The sequence below is a fragment of the Rhipicephalus microplus genome, chromosome X (genome assembly GCF_043290135.1).
Source record: "Rhipicephalus microplus isolate Deutch F79 chromosome X, USDA_Rmic, whole genome shotgun sequence".
NCBI lineage: Eukaryota > Metazoa > Arthropoda > Arachnida > Ixodida > Ixodidae > Rhipicephalus > Rhipicephalus microplus.
In genome coordinates this window covers 20,848,892-20,875,410 of record NC_134710.1, presented here as the reverse complement: position 1 = coordinate 20,875,410, position 26,519 = coordinate 20,848,892, and the positions used below count along the sequence as shown (strand labels likewise).

Here is a 26,519-nt window from a genome sequence, read left to right as displayed (position 1 = left end):
AGGGAAGACCCAAAACGCTGCAGAATCTTTGAACAGCAAAATCTGGTTGTTGTGTCCGAAGACTAAGTTTGCCTCCCGGACAACAGTGGAAACTGCAGCTGCTATGGCCGTGTTGTGGTTCAATAAAGGACATTCAAGCTTTGAACACGTGCTAGAGGAGCTTGGTGTAGTCCCACCAGATCAACTGATCACCCTGGGCCAATCCCGCGACCAGAGGAGAATCGAAAGAATGTCTGCGTGTGAAACAGCCGAGGCAAGGGCCCATCGGCGGAACGTAGCAAAGAAAGCGCGCCTTGATGACTCCCTTCTCAAGCGGCGAGAAGGATCCACATATGGAGCAGGACAATTTTAGGTGCTCTAGCTGTGTCCCTTCTATGATATCACCAAGTTTTGTGCAAATCGCACTGTGTAATCATGAGTAAACATATTTACAACTTTCAAATGCATTTTTCTCGATTTCCATTTTGAGGTAATTCTCTCATCTTGTGCACAATCTTTTTTAGGCATAAAATAGTCCTATCTTGATGAAATTTTGCACAGAGCTTAATCAGCCACTCTAGAATACAAGTATCTACTTTAGGTTGCATTATACATCACAGATTTTTTGTTACACAACTTGATACACTGATAGAGAGATGTAAAATATGCATTTAGTACTTTTAATTTTTTTTTTAATGTAGCAAATAAATTTTCTGTTTGAGGTACTTTTCTGTATTGTACTGCTCAAGTGCAGCAGAATGAGCCATTTTGCAATTCTGTGTGAAAATTTTTAGTAAGCTTTATTATGTGCACAAAAAACACTATATTTTGATATCAAAGTTGTAGTAACTCCGGAACTACTATAGCTATCAAACAAATAATTGCAGTTATGAAATCAGCACTGCAAGCTTTACTAACACCTAAAATTTCAAGGAGCTGGGTTATGAAATAAAAAAAAACCTTTTTCGAGTAGCATCTCCCCTTAAATCTTTGTTGAAAGTCAGCGCTCTTTTCTGTCCTTGTTTTTTCGCTTCCGTAGATACGAAGTAACTACTTCTAAAGTTGCGCTGTTCCTGCATTCAGTTATGTCCTACCAACTTGCCCAAGCTTCCACGCTTCATAACTTCAATTCTAATACAACGGGCCCTTTTTCTTGCTCCTTTGTTCCTCCCTGTGTTTTAATAGGTCGTATCGCCATGGCTGTTTGCAAAGCCTTCGCCTACTGCAGGTCCTTCGCCTACTGCATACGCGTCAAGGTCTTGCCTGCAGAGGTGGCGTTCCTTTGTGCTGGCTTCACTCCTTCGCTTGGACATGGTGCTCGCATTTGCAAGATTTTGCGTTCAGAATGGTTGCGCCAGGCTCGCCTTTGCCGCGAGAGCCTCTATCTGCAGCTACAACGTTCAGAGAGGCCCTCCACAGCCAAGAAGAAATGGCGTGAGTTTTCTGCCTTGGCTGACAGAACGACGGAATTTATGTGGCAGCACACACTCCTTAGCCTACGGGCTGTCCCTTCAAAGAAGCCAGTTTTGCCGAAGAACCGGGTACACATCGTTGGTGATGTTGAACTTCCTGAAAAAGTGCATGATGTCTTAGGATTTGGACCAAAGTTTGCTGTTGAACCTCGAAAAACGCCACAAGAGCTACTGACACTCGTACGATAAGTTGCTCGACGCACCCCGGACAGCGAAATGAACAGGTGTGTTTCTGATGGTGTGGACGTTTTAACACGCTGTAAACCACCTAGTAGTGCAGTGCCCACTAGAAATGTTGTATCTTTCTTAAAAGCCCAGTCCTTAGCTCTTTTACTGTCGGACAAAGAAGGTGGCTTTGTTGTTTTGCCTTCCCTTTTGTTTATGGACAAAGCAACCATGGCTATAAACTCTGTTTTTAAACCCAGCCACTCTTCTATAGCAAAAGATAAGTTGAAAGCGAAAAGGCTTTGCAGCTCTTTCGGCCTAGAAAAAGTTGCTAAATGTATTGACAAATCAAAGAAGCTAAGTCTTGGCATCTTTTTTACCGCTAAGACGCTTATGATTGACTGCCCACTACGGGTTATAGTTTCTGAGAACGGGACCTGGCAAAAACAGGTCACCTTGCTTTTAAAAGAACAGCTCAACCTTTTAACTATTGACGATCCTTTCCTGGTAAAAGACTCTGAGGTAGTTATTAAGTTTGTAAGGTCTAATGACAAAGGACTGAAGCCTTTCTCAATAGACGTGAAGGATCTATATTATTCACTTCCACATAACGAACTGCTCCAGTGCTTAGAAGAATGCATTGATTCGTTTGGGTCGATAAACTTCCAGAATGCGTCAGGTATGCCAGTTCATGGTTTTCTGGAATTGCTTTCATTTTATTTAAAGTCAACGGTTGCGTCTTGGAATGAGCAACACTTAATTCAAAAAAGCGGCGTTTGCATAGGTTCGTGTTTGGCACCAGTCCTGAGTGACATCTTTCTAGCGCATAAGGATCGCCACATTCAAAAAGATCTCGACTTGTCTCTCGTTGTGAAGGTCTGTAGGTTTGCTGATGATTTCATTGTATTTATTGATTGTTTGGATACTGTTTTTGAAGTTGTTGTCCTTAGTCTTCTAGATTTGTTTAAGAAGCACTTGTATCCTCTTGAACTTACGCATGAGTTACCGTCTGGAAATTTGATTAGGTGCTTAGACCTAGCACTCTGTCTTAGAAGTAATCATTTGTGCTTGCTGTTCTCACCGAGAAGTGGTAAACCCCTTTTACTTTTCCACTCAGCTCATTCAAAATTGGTGAAAAGGGGTATCATTAAAGGTTGCCTGGTAAACGCTCTCAAGAGGTCATGTCCGCACTCGTTGCAATGCAGTTTCAAAGCACAGGTAGAGCGCCTCTTAAGCGCTGGTTACTCGAGCGCCCTGATTTCTGCTGTAGCGGAAAAACTTTTGAAGCACATTAAAAATCAAGGAGGGAGATCTCAGCCTCAAAGCGCGTCTGTTCCCATGGAATATGCTGCAGTTCCGTATCTGCATAACGTGTCGCATCGGCTGAAAAAAATCGGTAAACGCGCTGGTGTCACTGTTATTTTTTCCGCCCCAGAAAAGCTTACAAAGCTTTGTAAGCTGGTGAATAATTCAGCTGCTATTAAAGGAAGATGCACTGTGAAACACAGAACGCGCTTTGTACCTTGTGTCATTGGTGTCGTATATCTCATTCCGCTTTCGTGCGGAATGGTATACATAGGGCAAACCGGAAGGTGCCCTAATGACCGTTTAAGAGAGCACAATAACAATGTTCACAACGCAGTTCAAGGACACCTCGGAATCCACTGCAGAGACTGCGGCTGCGTGCCAGTTTTTGAGCGTTGCAAGGTATTAAGCAAGCACAACTCGCAGGCCACGCGTGAGATAATTGAAGCTTATCAAATAAACAAGTTTGGCGGTAAATGTGGAAGTTGCCCATCGGTCGCGTTGTCGCAAAATGAGATTGCGTATCTCAATTTTTTTAAAGTTACATATGTATTTGTTGTTTTTTCAGCCCATTCAACAAGAGACAAGAGTATTGCTGACATTGTATCGCAGTAGTTGTTCCTGCACCCTTCTACGCATGCCCATTTTTCTCATTTTTCGCCTATATATGTACACCACTCCGATATTAAATCTTTGTTGAAAGTCAGCACTCTTTTCTATCCTTGTTTTTTCGCTTCCGTAGTTACAAAGTAACTACTTCTGGATTGCGCTGTTCCTGCATTCAGATAGCTAATGATTTGCTGCATCTATGTTTCATTTTCGCGAGCGTCTGCTACAGCGCTTACGGATGCCACGTACGTTGTAATAGACGTCTTGGTGTGCTGTTCAAAGCCAAGCACTCGCCTTTCATGAATGACTGTAGCGAAAAAGAAATCGCTCGATAGCCTTAGGCAATTTTCCTTGTACTATCTCACCAAGTACAAGAAAACAACACTCCAGATGCACCACATCAAAGAAACAACGCATAAATCGGTGTATGAAATCTTTGAAAATGTGCCTCAAATGTCTTCCCCTGTTTAACGCGACCTTACATTTTAATGAAGCGGCGCTGCTACTCAACTAATCTGCTGAAATCCAGCACGGTATAGTGGTGAACGTAGGGTGTTTTGTACCTAGACGTAAAAACTTGCCTTTTTTACAAAATTCTTATTACAAGACACAGGAGCGACTTTTGTGCCTGCTGACGAATTGTGCAGAAATATGGAACAGCTGTAATCAAATGAAATAGTGAGCGGAATTTCACAGGTCCCATGCACCGCCTCACTTTTATAAAGCCGGATATCGAGAACGTGCATACGCTTACGCTTAAGTATGAGTCTATGTAAAACAAGGGACACTCGTCGGGAAGTGTTTAGTGCTACTGCGGTTCACAAAACACGGTGCAAATATTTCGTTCAAAGTTTTTTAGTGAGCAAACACGGCAAGGGACGTGTATACGAGCCTTGAAGCCGAGAGACGTTATCACACGTGTAAAAAGGACGAAAAAAGAGAGAGAGAGAGATGGAGAGAGACTCTCATTTCGTCTCCGGGAAAGCTTGAAATCGATAGATCATAAAGATAATTATCTGGCCCGGCAGACGTCAGGGAAAGTTTCCGCAAAGAAGCGTCGGATGCCTGGAGAGCATTAAAAAGTGGAGTACGCGTTTTATGGGAGCAACAGCCACGCTGAAAGCGAGATTTAGTGTCACTGTATTTATATGTGAGAATCAATGGTAATCAGGAATGTTATGAGTTAAGAGCCAAGTATTCTTTAAATAACTATAATGGAAACAAACAGAGTATTACTCTAGTGAAAGTCACACTAGTGACAGTGAATTCATAGTAGTTCGTCTATGTTGCCACAGGCCGATATATATTTTAATTTTTTTATTTATATTTGGCAAACTGTGAGAACGTAGCGTACGTTAAGGCCGGCTATCTAAACATCGTGACAGTAATGGACAAGATATAGAGTGCATGGTTATGCAGACACACGTGGCGGTTTCCATCTTCAAGTAACCTTTGGCAAACGCATTATGACTATTTTTTGTAATTTTGACCTAGTTTCACCTGACGTTTTTGCATTTGGCGTCATTCGAAGCATTGGCTCTACATTAGCAACAGGTTGAATGCTAGCACTTGTGCAGTAGACGAGCGGTTACAGCGCTCAACTGCAGACAGCGGACAGCTTGCCCCCACAAGTTCACTCAGTCTGCTGACTTCCTCTGTCTAAATCGAGGTTCGAGGTCATCATTGAAAGAGCTGCCATGCTCGCTGTCTGTGTCACCGCTGTCGCCCCTGAGACTGTCATGGCGTATGTCACATTCAAAACAAAGGTTGTGCAACAAGGTGCATGCAGAAACAGTACTGAAAGAACGTTCCGGTGAGTAGTGGGGTTACGGTGCCAGTGAATGCAGCGAAAACGGCTCTTCAGTAGCCTAATACAATGCTCCACTATGGAACGCGAAGAAGCATGTGGAGAGTTGTACTTGACTTCTGCACTATCCATGTGAGGACGACCATTCACCAGGACCACAAGCCAATGCACGGGGGGGGGGGGGTAGCCATCATCACTTGCGGAAATATGAATTGTGTTGTAAATACTGCCAAAATGACCATGATTTCTCGAGGCTCGTTGACCCTATAGGATACAAACAAATGAATCCGTGGTATACCACGGATTCATTTACACCTTACTAGCCAGACAATGACCCCGTATTATGCAGCACATGGCTACTACGATGAGGTTGTCAAGGCATAACGCATCACTTAACAATACTGCAGCGGCTAAGCCACAGCTGAGAGATTGTGCACCGGTAGCCTGGGACTAAATGCCAGTTGTAAGTGCGCTGACCTTTCACCAATACCGTGAGGAAATCTTTCATTTACAACTAACTGGCGTCAAACGTAAAAATAAGATGATATATTTACTTCTCATTGAGAAGTCAGATTTGCGGACCCACGCAGATGTGGCTGTCGTCGTCCAATCGCGGTCGCAGCGGGTTCACGGCGAGGACCAAGAGCAATGTGAGCCACGTTTCACTGCGACAAACAAACAAAAAGAAAGCACACGAGAAAATGGGAACACCGCTACACGTATACGAACATGATGACGTTGAGGACAAAATAACCTTCGCGGCTCCGGAAGACTATTCTGCTCACTCCTCGATGCGACGAAGATGCCGTCAACGCATCTGATCACGCCGCGTAGAGGTCCAAACCGAAGGAATTCCTCCTTCAAGGCTGTCTTCTCCTCCGCCGTTCTCGGGAGGTGAACCCACTTGTTGCGGGTCCCGGCGTTGACGATCGCTCGAGCCACACGTCGCACACAGATGCTGACCGCGGGCTGCATTACCGCTACGGTCTTCTCTCGCCTCTCACCGACGACTAGAAGGATCCGGTGGCGAAGAAACGGGGGGCACACACCTTTGCTGTTGCGCCGAGAACAATATCCGCACTTCATACTGAAAATTTTATGGCGCACACAATCAGACGAAGCTGCGGCGTGGTGGACGGCCGCGCTAGCTCCAACCACCAGGCTCAACTGGACATCCAGAAATGAAGCAGTGATGACACAGGTTCTCCCGTCCGTCTTGGGGGTGGCATAGGCCACGGCCACGATTTCGCCAGAGTTTTCACCACCTACACACATCGCAAGCCGCTACCATCTCGCAGTGTTTACCTTTCGCAGCCGCAGCGCCAATGGTGACCCATGTATTTAAAATACTTGTATTTATGTCTTCAAATGACAAATATAGGCTTAGTGACTGGTTAAACACCAGCTTAATGAAATTTTCGTAAATTCAACGCATTACACAAAAATAATTTCTACATTTAAACTGCTTCAGGTAATAACTTTTAAGCGACGTCACTTTCGTTAGGCGAAGGAGCCAGTTCTGTGCGCACACGGAGGAGACACTGCCTTTTTTTTTTCGCTTCATGTAATGGAGGAATCTTTCCTTCCTCCGTGCTTCATGCGCTGCTATGGAGGCGCCACCACTCGGCTTGCCGCTTGACTAGTGCGGAGAACGCGGTTGCAGATGCATTCTGAATCCAATTCGCGCATTTATTGTTAAAGAGAATGAAGGACTCGTTCCCTCGCTTTCATCGCCTTCACATGCTCCAGTTTAACCCGTCTTTCCACTTTTTTATTTTTTGTTTCCTTCGGTTGACGTCGGCGCACGCTCTCTACAGATGGCAGTGTTTCCAAAAAGACGAGCGGCTCGTCGCTTTCGTCGCGGTCGCGTCTTCCTTCGACATTGCGACGTTAAAATTGTGTAATGGTGCTGGCCACACATCGGAGAATGAGCCCTGACCACGCTCAGTTGCCATCGCATCAACAGAAATGCTTCAGATTGCACTATTGTTCTTTGGTCGCCGTGCAAGATGGCTTCCTATACAAGACCACGCTTTTCCTTGACGGTCAGCTGTGTACGTATAGTTCTCGGCGTCACGCTACTTTGTTAACCCGAGGAGAAAAACAGGCACTACATCTTGGGCACCGCTGGTACGACGGCAACATTTGTGACGTTACTGTAGGTACGCGCACGATTGTGCTACAGTTGAAACACCAAGCTCGGCCTTGCGCGTCTACTTGACACCAGTGTGCGGTAACAAGTGTGTTGTTATCGTTTTTCCATTGGCTAATGTTGCATTGCAATTGGAATACTCCTTTTTCAATGTGGAGTGAGGCTGTCAGTCACCCTTCAATATGCTCGCTATTACACAAACCTTATTTCTAGAGTCTCATGTCATGTGGATTCTCACCTACAAGATTAGAATCCAGCATACTTCACGCCTCCGCATTTCCTATTTAAATCAGACTAATGCCACGTGGGCGAGCTTCCTGTGTAAACCTCAGTTTTCTAGCTGAATTTGAAATGCATTTAATAGAGAATCGTGGTTTCAGTGGTGTTGGTGATTAGATTTTCAGAAGTACGTGATTTTATTGCAAATTCCTCATAATTCTTCTAGGCTCTCTGGAAAACAAACTGCCGTACTACACTATGCAAGGCTATGCTATACTTCGAGCTGCTTGGCCCATACCGGCGTTCTGTTACTTATGCCCACCGAGTTTTCTTTTAACAACATAAGCTATGCATCGAGCTTAATCGGACCCTTCAAATAAGTGTTTGATTATCTTCCTCTCTCTCTCTTCGAGCTCAAACAGCTCCGCTGTTGAAGCTACATTTCTTTATGCAAGACGCCTGCGTGATCATGACTATAGTCCTAAGCCTCGCAGTCTGGGCAGAGAGGTAGCAATGGTTACCACGACAGCTGGGTTTCCTTGCCGGCATCGCGTCGGTATTGCTTCGAAGGTCCTACCGCTATCACCGCCTAATCGCGAACAGAATGACGACTAATAGCAGCCGAGAGCGCAATATTATTGGAGCATTTTATTTTTCTATATATTTGCGTTCCTTGAGCAGTTTGCTCTCGCACTGCATTCATTGAGCGTTTAAAAAAGTGGCTAACGAATTAGAGTACCAGGTACTCTTCTATGGGAAGCTGGAAGTGTCCCGTGGGCCTCACAGGCCATATAAAAAAACAATAAGGGTTCCGAAAGAGCACAAATAGCTCAAAATTTTGGTGGGGGGGGGTTGGAACAATAGGTAACGATTCAGAGTACTTGGTACTCTGGTGCGGATATACAGTGTATATCTGCAATTGGTCCAAGTACGATTCGCACAATAATAGCAGTGCTTATCTGCAATCGGTCCATGTACGACTCGCGTAATAATAGCAGTGCCGCTTCCTTCAATGCTACTCTGCAGTGATTGCTTTTCTTTCTGATACCTGAAATTTCTAGGCGTACCTGTGGCTCGTCGAGACACCAAAAGGGACATGCAATTCTCGTATCTGGCGTATATCTTCACACAATAATGTTTAGGTGCGTGGCTACGTCTGAAACCGAAGCACGTGGTCTTTCGGAGGATAGAAGGACCAAGTGGTGGTCGCGGACATGGTGTACATGTAGAATGTGCGCTCTGAGGCAATCAAAAACGGTATACGTCGTTACAAGATGGTGCAGGCGGCAGCGTACCCATCAAGACCAGCGGCTCATCGCTTTCGTCGTGGTCGCGTCTTCCTTGAACATTGCAACATTATTATTGTGTAACGGTCGTGGCCACACATCGGACGATGAGCCCTGAGATTGCTCAGTTGCCATCTCATAACAGAAATGCTTGAGACGTGAACTTTTGTTCGTTGGTCGCTGTGCAAGATGGCTTCCTACAAGACCTCGGTTTTCCTTGACAGTTAGCGGTGTGGGAAGCTCTCGGCGTCGCGGCAGTTCGTTGGGCGGAGCAGAAAAACGGGGGCTTGTTACGTTTGGCCCAACAGTTCGTCTTAGCAGACGCCATTGTGCGTTAGCCTGTCTGCGATAAGGCTTTCTCCCTGATATAGGCACCCGGACGGAAGCGAAAAGCACGACGCTGTTCTGCAGGTGGGTCTGGCAGTTCGCTGTGGTCGGGTTACGTGGAACTCGACGCAAGCTTTGCGAACATCCTTTGGTGATTCGGGTTCGAACTTGCGTGAGACGGCGCCACTGTGGCAGTTCCGTCCTCAGGAAACGAACACTTGGACAGCTATGTTCGAGAAAGTTCCCTAAGACAGCAGAATGCAGCTTTGGACCGCTGCTGACGTTGGTGTCAGTGGCCATCTCCCCGGAGGAACGGTTCGCGCGGAAGTTCGCAGTGATATTGCGTAGTGGGTGTGACGTTGTGTTCAAGTGGGTGCCGTCTCACTATTGATTACTTGGCAACGAGACAACAGACGCACTCACCAAGGAGGCTCACCACCCCAGCACACACGTCTCGACGTTCATCCGCGCGGGCGATGTTGCGCACCTCCGTATTGCGCGCTCTTTGCGCGCATTACAACCAGACTCACGTGTGGCTACCAGAAACCCTCCACGACCGCTGCTGAGGACCGCCATGGGCAGGCGTGCCTGTGCTTTCCTGCTTCGGATTCGTATTGACTGTTCTCGCGCCGCTGAGAGGCAATTTAACTTTACCAACAACGGGAACCCTTCATGTGCCGTATGTCCCGCGTTGGAGACGACCGAGCACATCCTCCTCCAGTGCCCTGGCTACACCGAACAACGCCTGCGGCTCTTCGACGCCTATGGTCGTCTGGGATTGCCACACGTGAGCGTCGACAAGCTGCGGTTTCCCCAGGGCCAGCGCTCAAAGCTCCTGCAGATCTTCGAGGCGCTGCTCGACTTTTTCGGCGATGCTGATCTCATCACGCACCTCTAGCGAGGCCTGTAGCCACGTGTGTTTCTTTACGTCTGTGGCTCCACCCGCTCCCTTTGGCGCTCGTCACATGGTGCTCCCAGTCCCCACCCCGTGCCGGCTTGCCTGATTGGATTGGATAAACTTTATTTGGTCCTCCAAAACACAGATCACTGTGTTGCGGGCAGCTCCCACGTGGGGAGTGAGATGCCAAGCTCCTCAGCCGCCTCGCGGGCTTGGTGGACAGCCCAGAGCTGATCTGCCAAGGACGAGCTGCGGATTGCCGCCTCCCATCTGGCAGAGGTGATGTGCGATAAATGAGCGAATTTGGTGCACTGCCAGGGCATGTGTTCTAATGAAGCTATTTCCCCACAATGTGGACAAAGATTACTTGGGTATAGGTCAGGGTACATGATGTGTAACATTTTCAAAGTAGGGTACATCCGCCTGAACTGCCTTCCCTATCGCGGCGGCAGCGCACGCCTAAGCGCTGGCGGCAGAAAGGAATGCATCTTTCTACCATTCTTTCCTCCTTCTTCTTCACTCCCCCTTCCCACCCCCCACGTGGAGCCATGTCGGTGCCTTCGTATTGAAAGAGAGTAACAGCTCTGCGCTTTTTAAAGTGCGAATGCACTTTATAAGCGACCCTGAATCGGCCGTCAGCGGTGTAACTCCTCCTCTCCCATAGTAACGGCGCGATTAGCGGAGAGGAGCGTCTGTAGCAACGGCGCATTGACGTCACACAACTTGCGATTACGTGCGCACCGCCCACCACTCCGTGGCTGCGCGCGCCCGCGACCGCTCCCCCACCACTCTCCGCACCATGACGTCACGGTGCGCTGTGCAGCTGGGGCCCCCCGCGTCGTGGCTGCGCGTGCCGCGCCAACACCTCCTAATGACGTCACGGCGCCATGCAGCTGGCGTGCCTCTCCCCTGGTTAGGTTTGCACTCACTCTCGCCGCACACCTCTCGATCCCCTTGACGCAAAGAAGCAATGCGCGCTTGATCTGGGGCCGAATTCACAAAGCTTTCTCTTGGCTACGCATTTTCTCTTGGCTACGCATTCTCTTGGCTACGCATAATTTTAGAACCTTCCGATGAGATTACGCGCTCAAGCGTACATGAGGGTTTGTTCTGGAACTCACGCAGCCACTAGCGATAGCGCGGGAATCTTCGATGGCACATATATAAATGCCGACGCACTTTGCTGCTTTGCAGGTTATCGATGGCCAACGCTCTGGTTTGCAGCTATCAGTCTACAGCTTGTATTGCTTGTAGAGTGACGTTTTGTTTTCCGGGCACAGGTTCGCCCAAATGAGGTTCACTCATGAAAACAGCGGCTGCTGCCTTCGTCAACCTCTTGACCCCGTGGCAATACGAAGGTTGAAAGGTAACGCTTGTGAATCCGACATCGAGACTCTCTGCAAAACGCTGGTGTAAGAAAGGACGTATACGGCCGCTCCAGGGAGTAATGCCCTTACGGCACAATTTCTTTTCGTTGTGAGCGCACCACGTGGAACGGTTTACGAGCCGCGCGCTGATGCTTGCCGATAGCGCGCGTACCAGCTTATCACAACCACGCCCTTAGAATAAAAGTTCACCGTTGCTGTTCGAGCGTTCCGTTCCACCGCCCACCCCCTTCCGCCGCATATTTTAAAGACGATATCTTGGGGACCATCGACGCAAAAACTTTGGTCTATTTGTCTGTGCATTTGTCTGTTTGTCTAATCGTACCGACATCGGATACTTGAAACGGCCGACCCCACCCGCAGCGACCAGCAATGTTGCTCAAGGTTGAGCGTTCATGCTTGTGCTATTGTCAATTAAAAAGCAATTATTGCGCATGTCCGGGGCACCATAACAACACGCATATATTCTGCATATGCGTCTCTTACTAGAAAACGCTTACATAAGTAATTTTAAGGACCGTAGCACTTCTCACGCTGCGCTCACCATGCAACGCTTGCACAGAACGGGGAGTGTTTCCAACGCTTTGCTAAGACGAGATGGTGGTGGCACCTACCCGTCGCCTCGCCTTCTACAGCTTATCACCTCTGAGACGGGCGCGCACGGCCACGCGCTTTGTTTTCCAAAAGAAACTGCCAGATGGCGCTCATGACTCACGTGTGACATGACTTGATGCACTCGTTCGCCACCGCTGCACGCTCGAGGCACTCTAACGCAGTGCCTCCGGAATACCATTCACCGATTTTCTTGCGCAGAACATGAAATAAATGTTTTGTTCACTCTCTCCACACGCAAGACTATCGTCTTTCGATGACATTTGCAGATTAAATGCAGATACGGGACCAATTTTTTTACATTTACTTTTATAGGGCCTTATCAGTTTAGTATGAATTTAACTTTTATTATATTAGTTAATCTCTAGACTTGAGTTGCTTTTCATGTTATATGATGTTTTAATCACATTTTTAACATTGCGACATTATAACAAATATTTTATTCGTCTGAGTAGCTGTTCAGAGCGCCGCTCATGTTTTTTTTTTTGAGTTGCTGTGCTTTCAACTTTAATGATTTATGGTATTATATATATATATATATATATATATATATATATATATATATATATATATATATATATATATATATATATATATATATATATAACAGACAATAGTGCCAAGGAATCTATAGGGGAAGTTATTAGAACCAATGTAAAGTAAATAAGAAGAAGAAAAGTGGGTGAAAAAATCGAAGGCGTTATTCGGAATCGTAGGTTCGATTCCTGCTCACGGCAGGTTATTTTTCACCCTTACTTTACATTGGTTCTAATAACTTCCCCAATACATTCCTTGGCATTATTGTCTGTTAGATCTCATTAATGTGGTGTCAAAACACGTAAAAACGAGCCCTCATATATATATATATATATATATATATATATATATATATATATATATATATATATATATATTCAGCAATACCTAGCAGCACAGCTGCCGTTTCCTCCTGCACAAAGCCACCGGCCACGCTCACCTCCTTCTCGGCGCCTCGGCTCGCTTAGTCGTTACGCCACGCTCTCTGGTGTACGAAACAGGTCCCCAGGTCCTGGCCCACGCCAGAAAAACTGAGGCCAGCGGCCTCTGGGGGTGGGGCCGCTGTTGACCGAACTGGCATACACCCTTCGCCACGACACGTTGACGACGCCGATATCTCTGCCACGAAATTCTCTGAACTCGACACAGCAATTTCCACCGATATTTCTATAACTGTCGACAATCACTCGGCTGCCGAACTCGTGGATACTGGCCCCGATTACTCTTTTATGAGTGGCGACTTCGCGGCTGCTCTCCGAAAAGTGGTTACGCCATGGAACGGTCCGCAGCTCTATACCACGGGTAGTCATCTAGTGACGCCGGTTGGGAGGTGCACTGCCCGAGTACATATTGGCGCTTCGACCTTCATCGGGACTTTTGTCGTACTGCGGGAATGCTCCAGGCAGGTCATCTTGGAACTAGACTTTCTTAGAGAATATGGGGCTATTATAAATATATCTCCAAGAATTGCTGGTGACGTTTTCACGTAACGAACATTCTCAGGATTGTGAATCGCGTATGGTGGCGTTGCGTGTATCCGACGATTCAGTGACAGTACCACCCCATTCCAGTGTTCTGGTTACCATGCTGGGTGATACCAACCGTACGGCTCTTGGAGTTGTGGAAGGCAATGTGTCCGTGCTCTTGTCTCGTCAAGTATGCGTCACCCGTGGTCTCATAGAACTGACACAAGAGCCTACGAAAATTCAACTAACAAATTTCAGTCATGAATACCAGCACTTCATAAGGCAGTGTGTCATCGCTTACTTCGAAGAAATCGGAGACTCGAAAGCCAGCTTATCACTCGCGCAACTCTCTTCCGGTCCTCACGACGCCACACAGTCTACGGTTAAGCTTGATGTGAACTGCGCACTATCGGCTTCACAGCAAGATAGTCTTCGCTTCCTCCTGCTTTACTTCAGTGACTGCTTCGCCACGACGTCCAAAATCAAACAGACACCCGTCGCAAAGCACAGAATCATCACAGAGCCCAGCGAAAGGCCTATTCGACAACATGCTTATCGAGTTTCCCTCAGAGAACAAGACGCCATCCACGACCAAGTGCAACAAATGCTTGCTGACGACATCATTCAGCCATCTACAAGCCCAGGGGCATCACCGGTTGTGTTGGTGAAAAAGAAAGACGGCACATTGCGTTTCTCTGTTGATTATCGCAAACTGCACACCATGACAATGAAAGACGTTTATCCGCTTCCTCGCATCGACGACTCACTCGACCGCCTTAAAAACACCCGATACTTGTCATCCATGGATCTACGCAGTGGTTATTGTCTAAGTGGGGTCGATAAGCGTGACCGGGAAAGGACCGCCTTCATTAATCCTGACGGGCTCTTCGAATTCAAGGTGCTTCCTTTTGGACTGTGCTCTGCTCCCGCGACTTTTCAACGAATGATGGACACAGTTTTGTCCGGTCTCAAGTGGCAATCGTGTCTTGCCTTATTTAGATGACGTCGCCGTTTTTTGATCGACTTTCGAGCAGCACCTTCAGCGTCTTCGTGCAGTACTTGAGGCGCTACGAACAGCTGACCTGTCACTCAAGCCCGAAAAATGCCGCTTCGGCTACGAGGAGCTCGTTTCTCGGCCACGTAGTCAACAGAGACGGAATTCGCCCAGACCCCGATAAAACACTGGCTGTCGCTGCCTTCCCACCTCCGACGAACAAACACGACGTATGCCGTTTTCTGGGCCTTTGTGCGTACTATCGTCACTTCATTCCGAACTTTTAAAAAATAGCAGAACCCTTAAACGAACACACGAAAGACAACGCTGCTTTTGCGTAGGCCCTAGAACAACACGAAGCTTTTTGCGAGCTACGACGACGCCTCGAGACTTCTCCAATCTTGGGTCATTTCGACGAAAATGCCGACACTTAAGTGCATACAGATGCAAGTAATGTCGGCCTCGGAGCCATCCTTATGGCAGGAAGGTATCGATCGAGTGATCACCTGTATACGCTAGTCGTACTTTATCATCGACTAAAACGAACTATTCCACAACAGAAAAGGAATACCTAGCTGTCGTGTGGGCCATGGCCAAGTTCCGACCATATTTGTACGCACGACCGTTCAAAGTAGTCACCAATCACCATTCTTTATTGTGCTGGTTTGCAGGCCTCAAAGACTCCTCAAGCCACCTAGCTCGATGGAGTCTCGGCTTACAAGAATTTGACGTTACGGTGGTTTATAAGTCAGGACGCTGGCACACTGATGCTGACTGCCTATTACGTGCCCCAGTCGAGTCGATTCCTCCTGACCAAAATGACAACGAAAGTTTCCTCATGGCCGTCACAGCCTCCGACTTGGCTCAAAAACTGCGTGATGACACAGAACTTCGCCCGCTCATCGACTATCTCAAGGACAAGCTTGAACAGCCACCACGAACGTTCAGGCACACGATTTCATCATTTTTCCTCCTTGACAACGTCTTACAAGCGGAGCTTTGATCCCAACGCTCGAACCGCTCTACTGGTCGTACCATCTGTGATGCGAGACGACATCCTTAAGGCGTGCCATGACGAGCCATCTTCCGGTCATTTAGGGTTCACGCATACTCTGGCTCGTATCCGCCACGTGTACTACTGGCCCAAACTGTCCCATACCGTCAAGCACTGCGTCAAAGCCTGCCGAGACTGCCAGCGTCGAAAGACTCTGTCCATGAAACCTGCTGCTCTTTTACAACCTGTAGAGCCACCCCAAGAACCGTTTCAACACGTTGGCATGGACTAGCTAGGTCCATTTCCGAAATCTTCAGCGGAGAATCGCTGGATAATAATTGCGACTGACTATTTAACCCGTTACAGTGAAACACGAGCACTCCAACGCGGTACGGCAAGAGATGTCGCAGATTTCTTCATTCATGCTGTCGTCCTCCGCCATGGTGCACCGGCCGTGGTTCTAACCGACAGAGGCATGGCCTTCACTGACCAACTGCTGCAAGAAGTGATGACACTCAGCGGCGCCGTACATCGCCGAACGACAGCTTACCATCCACAAGCTAACGAATTAACAGAACAGCCCAATAAGACCATCACAGACATGATTTACATGTATGTCGACGTAGACCAAAGGTACTGGGACGGTGTCCTCCCTTTCGTAACTTTCGCATATAACACCGCCGTGCAAGAAACTACAGGATTTAAACCTTTACGCCTGCTTCACGGCCGTGAAGTTACTACGATGTTAGACGCCATGCTTTTACCTGACACCTTTGCGACCACCACCGAAAATGCTGACCAGTATGCGCAGCGCACCGAAGAAGTTCAACTAGCTTACTTGCGCATTCGCTCTCCGCAACAGCACGATGCCCATAGGTACAACCTTCGCCACAGAGAAGTCACCTACCACCCCGGAGAAGAAGTATGGCTCTGGAGTCTCGCACGCCAACTCGGCCGCTCTGAGAAACTTGCGTCGTTATCTCGGCCCTTACCGGGTTCTTCAGCGCCTCAGCGATTGTAAAGTACGGAGTTATCGCAGAGCGTGCGGTCCTCCCATCGTGGTGCCCAGCCGAACATCGTCCACATGCATGGCTAGGATGAAGCCATATTACTCACGCTGAAGACTTGCTCTAGGCTTCATACATCTGAAAGCATCGAGTCGATGCTTTTCGAGAGGGGGAGTAATGACACGAGCATGTAGTGGATTTCTGGCTGTTGCGCGGCTAGTGTCATCGTTACTTGTGCGTGACAAATGATTTGGTCGGCAAAAAAACGAGTACAAACTCGTGCTGCTCGATCGAAGCTGCTCCGCTGTTTGCTACACTGTTACTTGCACTGATTTTATTACCGTGACTATATATATATATATATATATATATATATATATACATATATATATGAATGCTTGAGTGCCTCAAGGGGAAAGATCGCCATTTCGCGGCGCCTTCAGACGACAAAATTACGCTTCTCCGCTGGGCAACGCACCGAACGAGACGGCCGTAGCAACGGCGAACCACCGGCTAATCTCGGAGGGCATGGTTTAACCAACCAACCAACCCAGCGACGGGCGTTGTCTGTCGCCTCGTTCACGACAATGGCGCAGTCATCGAAAAGTTTTGGTGAACCCCAGCTGATGGCTTGAGATAACACGCTTTCGAAAGGCACCCTGTCAGGCTTCCTCATTGATGGCACCCGCAAGGCAGCCACCACCGCAAGCATCCATCTCACCACCAGCGGAAGACGTCCAAGTCTCCACGATGGTCCCGGAAAGCTACTCAACCAGCGGCGTGCTACTTTGCGCCTACACTGCACGGGCTCCTTTCTGGGAACGCAGTTCACGCTTGCGAAGGCGTGGGTCGCGCAACAACGAGTCTGCCATTATCTAACTTATCACAGGACGCCGTCCAAGGGAGCCGTGGGTCTCCCCTGTCTGTACTACGCCCACCACATACTAGCGATTATCACTTAAAAAAAAAAAAAACATTCCGTCAGTTGGTCTCATAGCATGGCGCCTCATGGTCATACCCATTACGAGTTGTGAAAGCACAATGCGAGCTTGACACTTTCGCCCCTCGCCCTGTGTAGACTTCGCAAGCCAAGTTCCTTCCCGGCCCTCTTCGGTATCGGAGCAACTCGCGGAGCCACAAAATCACACGACGCAGATGCAACACGTCATGCGCACCCACGAAGGTTACGTTACATGCGCATAACATGCCCAAGCCAAGTCGTGCACGCAAGCGGTATTGTTTCGTTTCGGCGTTCTCTGTGGTATACAGCTTGTTTCTGTGGTTATGGATCCAGCTAAGCGAGCACGTTTGGAGAGACTGGCGTGAATCATGCATCTTTACCACGATACACAGCGTAGCACCGGAGGGTCTGCTGTCAGGGATATAGTGTTGGCACAACGCGAAAATGGGGAGAACACAAACGAAATGGAGGCAGTAAAAATCAATCAAAACACGCACAGATTCCAATTGTGTGCTGTAATATTTCCACCTATCATTTTTCTATTCAAGCAACAGATCACAAAAATTACATGTCAGCTGGTATACAGTGTCCCATACAACTGTGACGTACGCAGTACGTCACAGTAGTATGGGACACTGTATACCTGTAGTATATTCCTTGAGGCACGTCACCTCCTCCATATGTTGGGGTATTCTAGTACACTATAGTTGGGGCGCGCGCCCGTGAGATGAAGGGCAAGTGGCGTTCACTCTGGCATTTCAGCTCTTTCGAGGGTGCGTAGCGTAGCAAATCTTGGCAGACGTGATCTTGAGTGCCCAGTGGATACATTACTCCTGTGCTGCCAATAAAATCAATAAAAGAATACCCAGGTGGTCAACATTTACAGTGCCCTCCGCTAGGGTGTCTTAGATAACCATAGGATGGTTTTGGGATGTAAAACCCCAACAATCGAGGTCGAGCATTGGGCTGGTTTGTGCAATATAATTTGATGTTTCACAGCACAACATAGATGACATTGATAAATGCTCATAGAGCTACCAGGTGAGAAAATTATTCAATGTCGTCCTTGTTCCATGTGCTGCGAGACACCCAACAATTACTAACGCAGACAGAACAAACTCTGGATATGCTGGACCTTTCTCACTGCATTTTTAGGGTCCATTGTATTTACTAAAGAACGCCAACTTATCAAGTTTTGACAGCACAGGTCTCCTCAATTCGGCTGCACTCTCTCGACGTAGTCCACGAAAGTGTCGTGCCAGTGCCACAACTGTTCCTGTAGTGTTAGTACAGCATGACACTGGTGGTTTCGGTGCAGCGGTCAAAGTCACGGGGCAGCTAGTGCTGAAGTGCTGGTGAACTCATGCGGCATGGCATCAAATCCAGTGCAGGTGGTGCGAGCTGCACTTGCCAAATCGAACGCCAAAGTGCAGCACTTTTGAACTAGACCAAAAAGTGCAGCCAAAATGAGGAGACCTCACGTGAATCAGCTTGAGCATAAATTGAGAAGAATACAAACATCTTAGTGAACTAGTTTATTACAAAAAAGCAACTTTTACAATAACTTCAAAATGTATAATACAATGTGCAAGCTGTTTAAGTAGTGGCCAGAAGAAAAAGAAGTTACAGCACAATCCACTTATAATGACATCCCAAACAACAGAGTGCCTCTTGCTTGTAACAATCAATAACTTCAGCACACTAGCTCGAGAAAAAAATTAATGGGACCTGATGCTGTTTTCACTGCAGTGCACGGAATACTATGGTTGAAATTTTGCCAAACAACTTCCGTGGAAAATTGGTACATTGTAGAGCAAATTGTGCTGCCGAGAAAACATTGTCAAAAGCATGGCTTAGATCAGTATACAGGGTGCTTTAACGATGTGTCCTAATATTGTTTATTAAGCGAACTGCAACATTGGCTCCATGTCTTCAGCATTACATTTTCTGGGGCAGTGGGCATCTTACAATAAATAGAAATATTAAAGCTACAGTTACAAAAGTAAATTTACTTCTTAGAGGAGACACGCAGCAAGGTCAAATGGGAGAACTTGAATTCCCACCTGCAAAGAGTCCAGTGCCTTGAAATTTCCAACTGAGACTGTTAGCCTTGGCAGAGTGTTGAAATCCAACAAATTCAACTGGAGAAACCTCAATGTCCAGAAGCAGCCAGTGTCGTTTTCAACTATCGATACTTCATGGATGCGCTGACAGCTCTTTGTATGATGGCACACATGGCGCACATTAGGTTGACATATGCAAGAAAAACTAACACCACTGCCATTGCTGTCAGAAACACTGCCGTCATTCTGGCTGTCTGCTGTTGCGTTGCGGTTGTGCTCTTCAGTGTTTTAGTTTTGCCGGTGAACTCAATACAATTTTTATCACTCTGCAAAAATTACCCGTGTTAGCTTTTTGGAAATCTGAAAGGAAGCTTTTCACAGGAATGACTTTACTTTTCCCATCTGACTTGACCGCTTGTCTGCTTTAATTAAAGTGTTACTTTAATACTAGAATTAATGTATCCAATCATTTAAGACAATAGAAAAGTAACTGTCAACCCTAGAAAACTATAGCAACTACAGAAAAAGTAAGTAAGCCTTCATAGAAAAAGTAACTATGAAAGTGGCGCGCAAATATCAGATTTCCCTTATTCCTTGAAACACCCGGTATATAACGCGACCATCATGTGAGCATACCTGCGGGCAAGTATGCTATTTCACAAAGCACAACAGACCTTATGCAAAGAGCGTAGGAGCTACACTACATGCATGGTACACTCGCTTTTGGACCTTGTGAAGTGTACTTGATGTGAAATAAGAATTCATTTGGCTCTCAGTGGCCCCTCACGCTTGGTAAAAAAAACACATGGTATTGATGGCACTGTGGCGAACAGCCCCACGGCACCTTCTCACGGCTACCAGAGAAGCTCGAGAGCGCGCACTGCCTAAGGGCATCTTTTTCTACCTACCAGCCTGCACTTTCACTCCCTTGAACTGCGCGCACAGCGGAACACCCAAAAAATCTCAAGGTGTTGCTTTTGCAGTCGCTACAAAAGCACTGAGTTATAATCGTCACAAAAATATGTAACTTGTAGTGGCAGTGCTTCGTTCCAGACATTCCGTGGTGGAGAAAACAGGCGTGCTTCGCCAAAAGACAGCATTGCTCAATAATCTTATCACATGTGTCCATTAAAAAAAGACTGACGCAATCTGTGCGTTTTTGGTTCCGCGGAGCGTCTGGAACCAGGGCATAGAAGCGGCGCACTCCGAGCACTGCCACTACAAGTTATGTATTTATGTCGCGATATAATCGCTCGGTGCTTTCCGTGACAGCTGTGAAAACGGCACTTTGCGATTTTCCTGGCTTTCTGCTGTGCGCTCAGCAGTGCGCACTCTCAAGCTTCTGAGGCAGCTGTGAAAAAGCGCCGTGGGGCCGTTTGCCACGCGCTCCCGTGGTCTCCATAATTTTGATCGTCACAGTACATGCAGCTGTTAATATTAGTCCACCAAATTTTGTAGTTGTCTGCAGTGCATGGAGTTCACGAGCAGAGCACAAATTTAACCTTTCTCCAAGCCTACCCCTTCCCCACACGTGTCTCATAGAGCATCAGAAAGAGCTACCACTAACTGTCTTTGTTGCATTCTTGTGTCCTGTTTCTCTGCCCTACCATTGTTATCTAAATATGCCGTACCAACAAGCCCGAGCTGCAACGTCAAGTTACCACTGGCTAATAGTTAACACAAAGCAAAACATTTAGGTCACAGCACTTCTTTCTGCTCTTGCTATGAACAGACAACAACCATCTTTATGGACATTCTTGACAAAGTGAATGCCTGCACAGTAATTCCATGCATTTAACAGCGCCATCTGACATTTCGGACACAAACCGCTTGCTATCACAAGTTTTCAGACTTTCTGTCTGCAAAGATTGTAGGCTCTAAATTGCATTCATTGAAGCAACCACTGTTGCCATGATGATCATCTTGAGAATGGATCAGCAGCATGATGTGCCAATCACTTGCAACCACAGTCTTCAAAGTAAGCTTCACCAAAATGCACAGGTGCTTCACAGTCAACCATGCACAAAGAATTGAGACAAAGCATACCAAGAACGAAAAAGGCTCACTTTCGTAGGACATAGCTATGTATTGCTTAATTATAAATCTGTGCATTTACTGTCTCTTGCTGAACTACGAGCACCATGACACCAAATAAAGAAAGTATATTGGGAGACTTTCAGAGCTATTTATGAAGTGGCCTTTGAAGTAGGTAAAAAGAGAGGTATCTGTTTTTTTTTTATGAGCACCCAATTTTTCAAATCATTTTGTGCTTGCTTGAGAGTACAAAGAATGAGAGTTACAGCCATAATAATTGAGGCAGCGAACTAGAAAAGCTGAGGTAACTTGAAAATCTGCATATCAAACATCGATAAAAGTTGCACTTCTAGATTAAACCAAGCGAGTCTTCATGCTTGACAGCGCCCACTATTGCAGGAGTGAAATGTAATGCTTTAACGTTGTCCCTCTCCTTCAAAATGGAGGACACTGCTAATGGTAATCAGAATAATAAATACTGCGCTCTTAATGCCTCTGATCGTAAAGGTCTTTCACAGAAATTCTTATAGTAATATGTTCCTCAAAAGCACTTCACTTCAAATTATTGAAAGTTTAGAAAAAACCCTTTCGGGGCCTCTCTAAGCACCACAGGAAGTTTTTCTTTTGTTGTTTCTTTTTATGGAGTGACTTCTCCGTCTTCACAATGACATAGGACTGGGCTGTTTAGAAAGGTGCACATTTTTTTTTAAAGCTTCACCTTGCTATAGCACAGGTGTCCCTGGTAATAACAATAATTTCACAACGATTGAACTTTTGCGATATCATTATAAGTGGACAGCAAATGTGCATTCTTTCTCTCTCCTTTTTTTTGGTAAACCAGCAGTTAGTAGATAGTAGTGTATATACTCCTGAGACCTGCTTGCAGGCTTCATGTTTCACATGCCAGCACTGTAAAAGGTGTGGCTCACACTTACCACATGGCTTTCATCAACATGACTTAGCTTTGTAGAACACTTGCAACAAGCCTTTTTTTTTTTTAAATGCAGGAAGACTTGCTGCCAGACTAAAATTGCTACAGGCACCTTTGAAGAAAGCATGAACACAAGGGGAAATTTCCTACGAAAAATCATACAGGTAACAAGAACATCTAGTACAGCTCAAATGGTTTAGAAGTACCTAATTACACATGACTAAGAAGTACTAGCTAAGGGTAAACATGCCAAAATGTAAGCCATAACATTTTGTATCCAGTACAAGAAAACTTATTGAGAACATGATGAGCAGTGAAGCGTGGTAAAGAATGCAAGTCTTATAAAAAAAGAGCTCCAATATCAGCAGCAACTGTGCAACACTGCGCAAAGCTTGTCTCCAGTGTTCAAAGAGAAACATGCATCACACATACCACAAGCAACATTCGAACATTCTATAAACGGGCCCTGAAAACACTTTTTCGGCATGGCCAGAAAATAATGCTGATCCGTAGTTGAAGATCCTGAGGACATGCAAACCAAACATTATAGCAGCACGTGGATTGAAACTTACAATGAATTCGCAAAGTCATAAAGAAATCGCTCCCTCTTTTCGGTATATATGATGCCATATATGAAAGTTACTGCACTGTATACCCAATGTTCACAGCCGTTGCCAAATGTGAGCATCATGAGCTGCATATTTACTGTAGCCGTCGCGAGGTGCTGCCACGTGCTCACTCGTGATGACATTGAAGTGCATTCGATGAAAAATGACAGTGCTCAAGGTCCATATGCGCACGCATATTCATACGCCTCCCAGAGCAGCTTTCAGGGTGCTCACTTGTACGAAAAGAGAAATGTAGCGCGTTTGATGCAAGCAGCAAATCGCTGTTAACTACACTTGTGGTTGATGAATTCTAAATGATTTTACAGTAGTCTTTTAATGAAGTCATTAGATGATTACTAAGGAAAGTGCTGCAGGGGCCGTCAGACACTTTTCCGACTAATAATGGAACACTATTAGCATATGTGATAAACCACATGCCGCACAAATTCACACATTTCGTCGCGTGCGAGCAAAGGTCATGGTATCTGTCGCACGCTTGAAGTGCTCTCACTCTCCTTTTGTACTAGCAAGCGCTCTGAAAGCTACACAGGCACGGGGACGGCAAGGGAGCAAGAAGATAAGAAGATGCGTCCCTGCAACAGCGCGCGACATGACCGTTAGTTTTTTTTTTTTTCTCTTTGAACTCGCGGCTCCTTTCAGTATGATCCCGGGCATGCGTGGGCACATGGTGGCATGTTACGGTAATTGCGTAGCCCCCGATGCTCAGATCAGCCAATGGCCACGTACTTTGAGTATAGGGCGCAGTAATTTTGGCATATGGCATAATTTGTGGAGAGAAAAGGGAGCGATTTATAATGAACTTGGAGCAATAATTGTAAGTTCGGAGCCACGTGCTGCGCTACAATGTTTGGCTCACGTGTTCTTAGGAGCCTCGACTACCGATCGGCGGTGCTTCCTGACCATGCTAAAAAAAGTGTTGCAGGGCCCCTTTAAGATAAAAAGCTAAGCTTACTTAACCAACAAAAAAACCACTGCTACCACATTCCTCTTGTTCTATTAAATTTGCATCTCTCTTTGCAGTCATCAAAGCGTAGCATTTTTCAAGTTAATTGATCCCTGCTGCGCAGTGTAGAAATAAGCCATTAACAGAGTCATAGTTTGCTTGAGAAGAGCCAGACAGCAGGCTGACACAATATTTCTCAGCCAGAAATGCTGCAGTGTAAATACCACTTGTAACAAAGACAAGCTCCACTCGGCACAACGAATGTAACACTGAAAAGATGCACTGTGCTGCATCTGCTGCCAAGTAAGCTACAAATATATAAATGCATATATCTAACGTGCATAAAACCTGAAGTGCCAGTAATCTGTGCCAGTCGTTTAACAACTACACCTGCCACCACAAACAACATGGTTCATTCAATGAGCTCTACATAATTAGCAGGAAAAAGACCATAGGTACCATCTGGTCCCAAGCCTTGCCACCAGCCTTCATCAATCTGTTCAATGTGTGTGATGATGTCATCTGGGTCAAAAGAAATCTCCGTGTCGTCAGCTAACAAAAGAGAGAAAGCAGAGTGCATAGGTGGGATCAGCGGGGCACATTTGCTATATAATGTTACGCTAAGGTCAGCTTGGTTGACTGGTTACGCATAAAACACTCGCACAGCACAACCAAATGAATTGAACAAATACAGATGGAAAGGGTAATTTTTCACCCACTTCAATCACTTTACGTCGCAACTATTCAACTACAGTAAAAGATAACAATTAACGTCCTCCATGCTTTTCCTGGCATGCTTGCTCAGTGAAATTTTGTTTTGCCTAACATATAAACAAGCAGGAATTAGAAATATCTCAAAAGTACTGAACCAAAAAAGAAACTGTATTAGCGTCATTGTTAACTGGTTTATTTCACAACAGTATTCTTGTGTTTCACTACAATATCTTTGTGAAAACAGTTTAGTATTTAAGAGACATGATCACCTTTGACATTTTAGCGAACTTTCATGTTTTGTGTGGCCATTTCAATTTGCATGATTACTTGTGTTTTTACAATTTCTGTGTGGTGTGGACACATTTCTGTGGGATATAGACTCAATTTAGTAATAAAAAACTTGGACTCATTGCGTAAGTGTTGTGCTATGTACTTATATACAGCCTTGTGTTTGTTACCTAATATGTAATGTCGAATTTTGTGCAAGAGAAGACGAGTAGCTGGCACCACGCATCGGCACCAACCTTTCTTTATACTTTATATTTTAAAAAAGCACCTTGTAAAAATTTCCCCTTTTTTGTTCAGACAGCACAAGCAACTTGAAAGCTGCAATGAAAAGTGTGCACGAAGTTTTATTCTGTTGGTCCCTAATATCAAACAGAGTAGACGCTCATTCATTCGACTCCGGTTGAGCCTATTTTTCACCTCATCAAATGTCGACCGAAGGTTCCAGCCATCACCCCATACGCTGTTACAGGATAAAAAATTCATTATGAACCTGAAATAAACCTTTGCTAGGTAATTTAAATTTGGCTGTTCACCTTATCAGCCAGATCCCAAAGGAAACCACATTAATGATTACAACAGACCTCGTGTCATGCTTTGTGGTGCTTAGGGCACCAGTGCATGCATTGACGCGTTTCATTTTCCATCAAAGTCGCCTACTTCTACCCAAGGACAATTTCATTGTGAAAGTGGCAGCTCACAATGTATTATTGCAGCACTTACAAGATTGTAAAGTTAGTTGTTCTTGCTGAGATAGTTCATGCAATAATCTCACTGGGGGGTGAAATTCAATAGAATAGAAAAAACAACATAGCCAGAGCCAGCTCGGCCAAAGCCATGCCCACTGGTGTAGTGAGTTCGCATAGCACGACATATAATGTGCTCTGTAGGGACATTTGGGAGACTGGCACGTCAGTTGCCCTGACTGTATACTTTTCTTCTCTTTTTTTTTTATGCTCATGAGCAGCCCTGCTTTTCCACCTCTTCCTTGGTTGTCAAGGGCGCAGCGTTGGTTTCCAGCTATGGTGCACTCATTACACTCCCCAGCACTATGCTCAACATGCTCATAGTCTTATTATTGAGTGTGCCCTCATTAAAACAAGTTATTTTGCTTGCTCAGCTGATGGCAACAAATCGCATCACATGTTTAGAATATTAAAAAAATTGAAGTTTCATTTTTTTAAGGTGAAGACTTCAGGCTTAATCTTTTTCTTACTGCCAAAATCTGAGAGATGCTCTATTTTTC

General features: G+C 46.0%; 2 protein-coding genes and 1 long non-coding RNA gene across 11 annotated transcripts in view; 1 reads left to right on the top strand and 2 right to left on the bottom strand.

The window, feature by feature from the left end:
* Positions 1 to 26,519, top strand: part of LOC142777471 (uncharacterized) — a 107,520-nt gene that overhangs the window by 42,144 nt on the left and 38,857 nt on the right. For 4 of the 7 annotated variants that reach the window (XR_012888118.1, XR_012888116.1, XR_012888111.1 and 1 more), the window contains one exon: positions 22,779 to 22,866. The exons of 1 other annotated variant lie outside the window; for it this stretch is intronic. Coding sequence is in view for 1 of the 6 variants with exons in the window: in XM_075881933.1 (XP_075738048.1) it covers positions 22,779 to 22,799 (21 nt within the window). In the remaining 5 variants the exon portion in view is untranslated. Of the gene's footprint in view, positions 1 to 1,164; positions 3,631 to 7,322; positions 7,500 to 22,778; positions 22,867 to 26,519 lie in introns of those variants that run through there. 2 more of the 7 variants (XR_012888114.1, XR_012888115.1) reach the window with 2 other exon arrangements.
* LOC142777473 (uncharacterized) lies at positions 4,833 to 6,521 on the bottom strand. Of its 2 annotated transcripts, none has more exons than XR_012888120.1 (2): positions 6,067 to 6,521; positions 4,833 to 6,002 (listed from the first exon to the last, which is right to left on the bottom strand). It is a non-coding gene; the product is annotated as an uncharacterized LOC142777473 (long non-coding RNA). The 2 variants fall into 2 exon arrangements; XR_012888121.1 differs by having other exon boundaries at positions 6,092 to 6,521.
* The window catches only part of Abp1 (Actin binding protein 1), a 55,229-nt gene continuing 47,904 nt past the window's right edge, over positions 19,195 to 26,519 (bottom strand). For both annotated transcript variants that reach the window (XM_037426652.2, XM_037426651.2), the window contains one exon: positions 19,195 to 24,826. In XM_037426652.2, the coding sequence (XP_037282549.2) occupies positions 24,687 to 24,826 (140 nt within the window). In that variant the 3' untranslated portion in view covers positions 19,195 to 24,686. The remainder of the gene's footprint in view (positions 24,827 to 26,519) is intronic.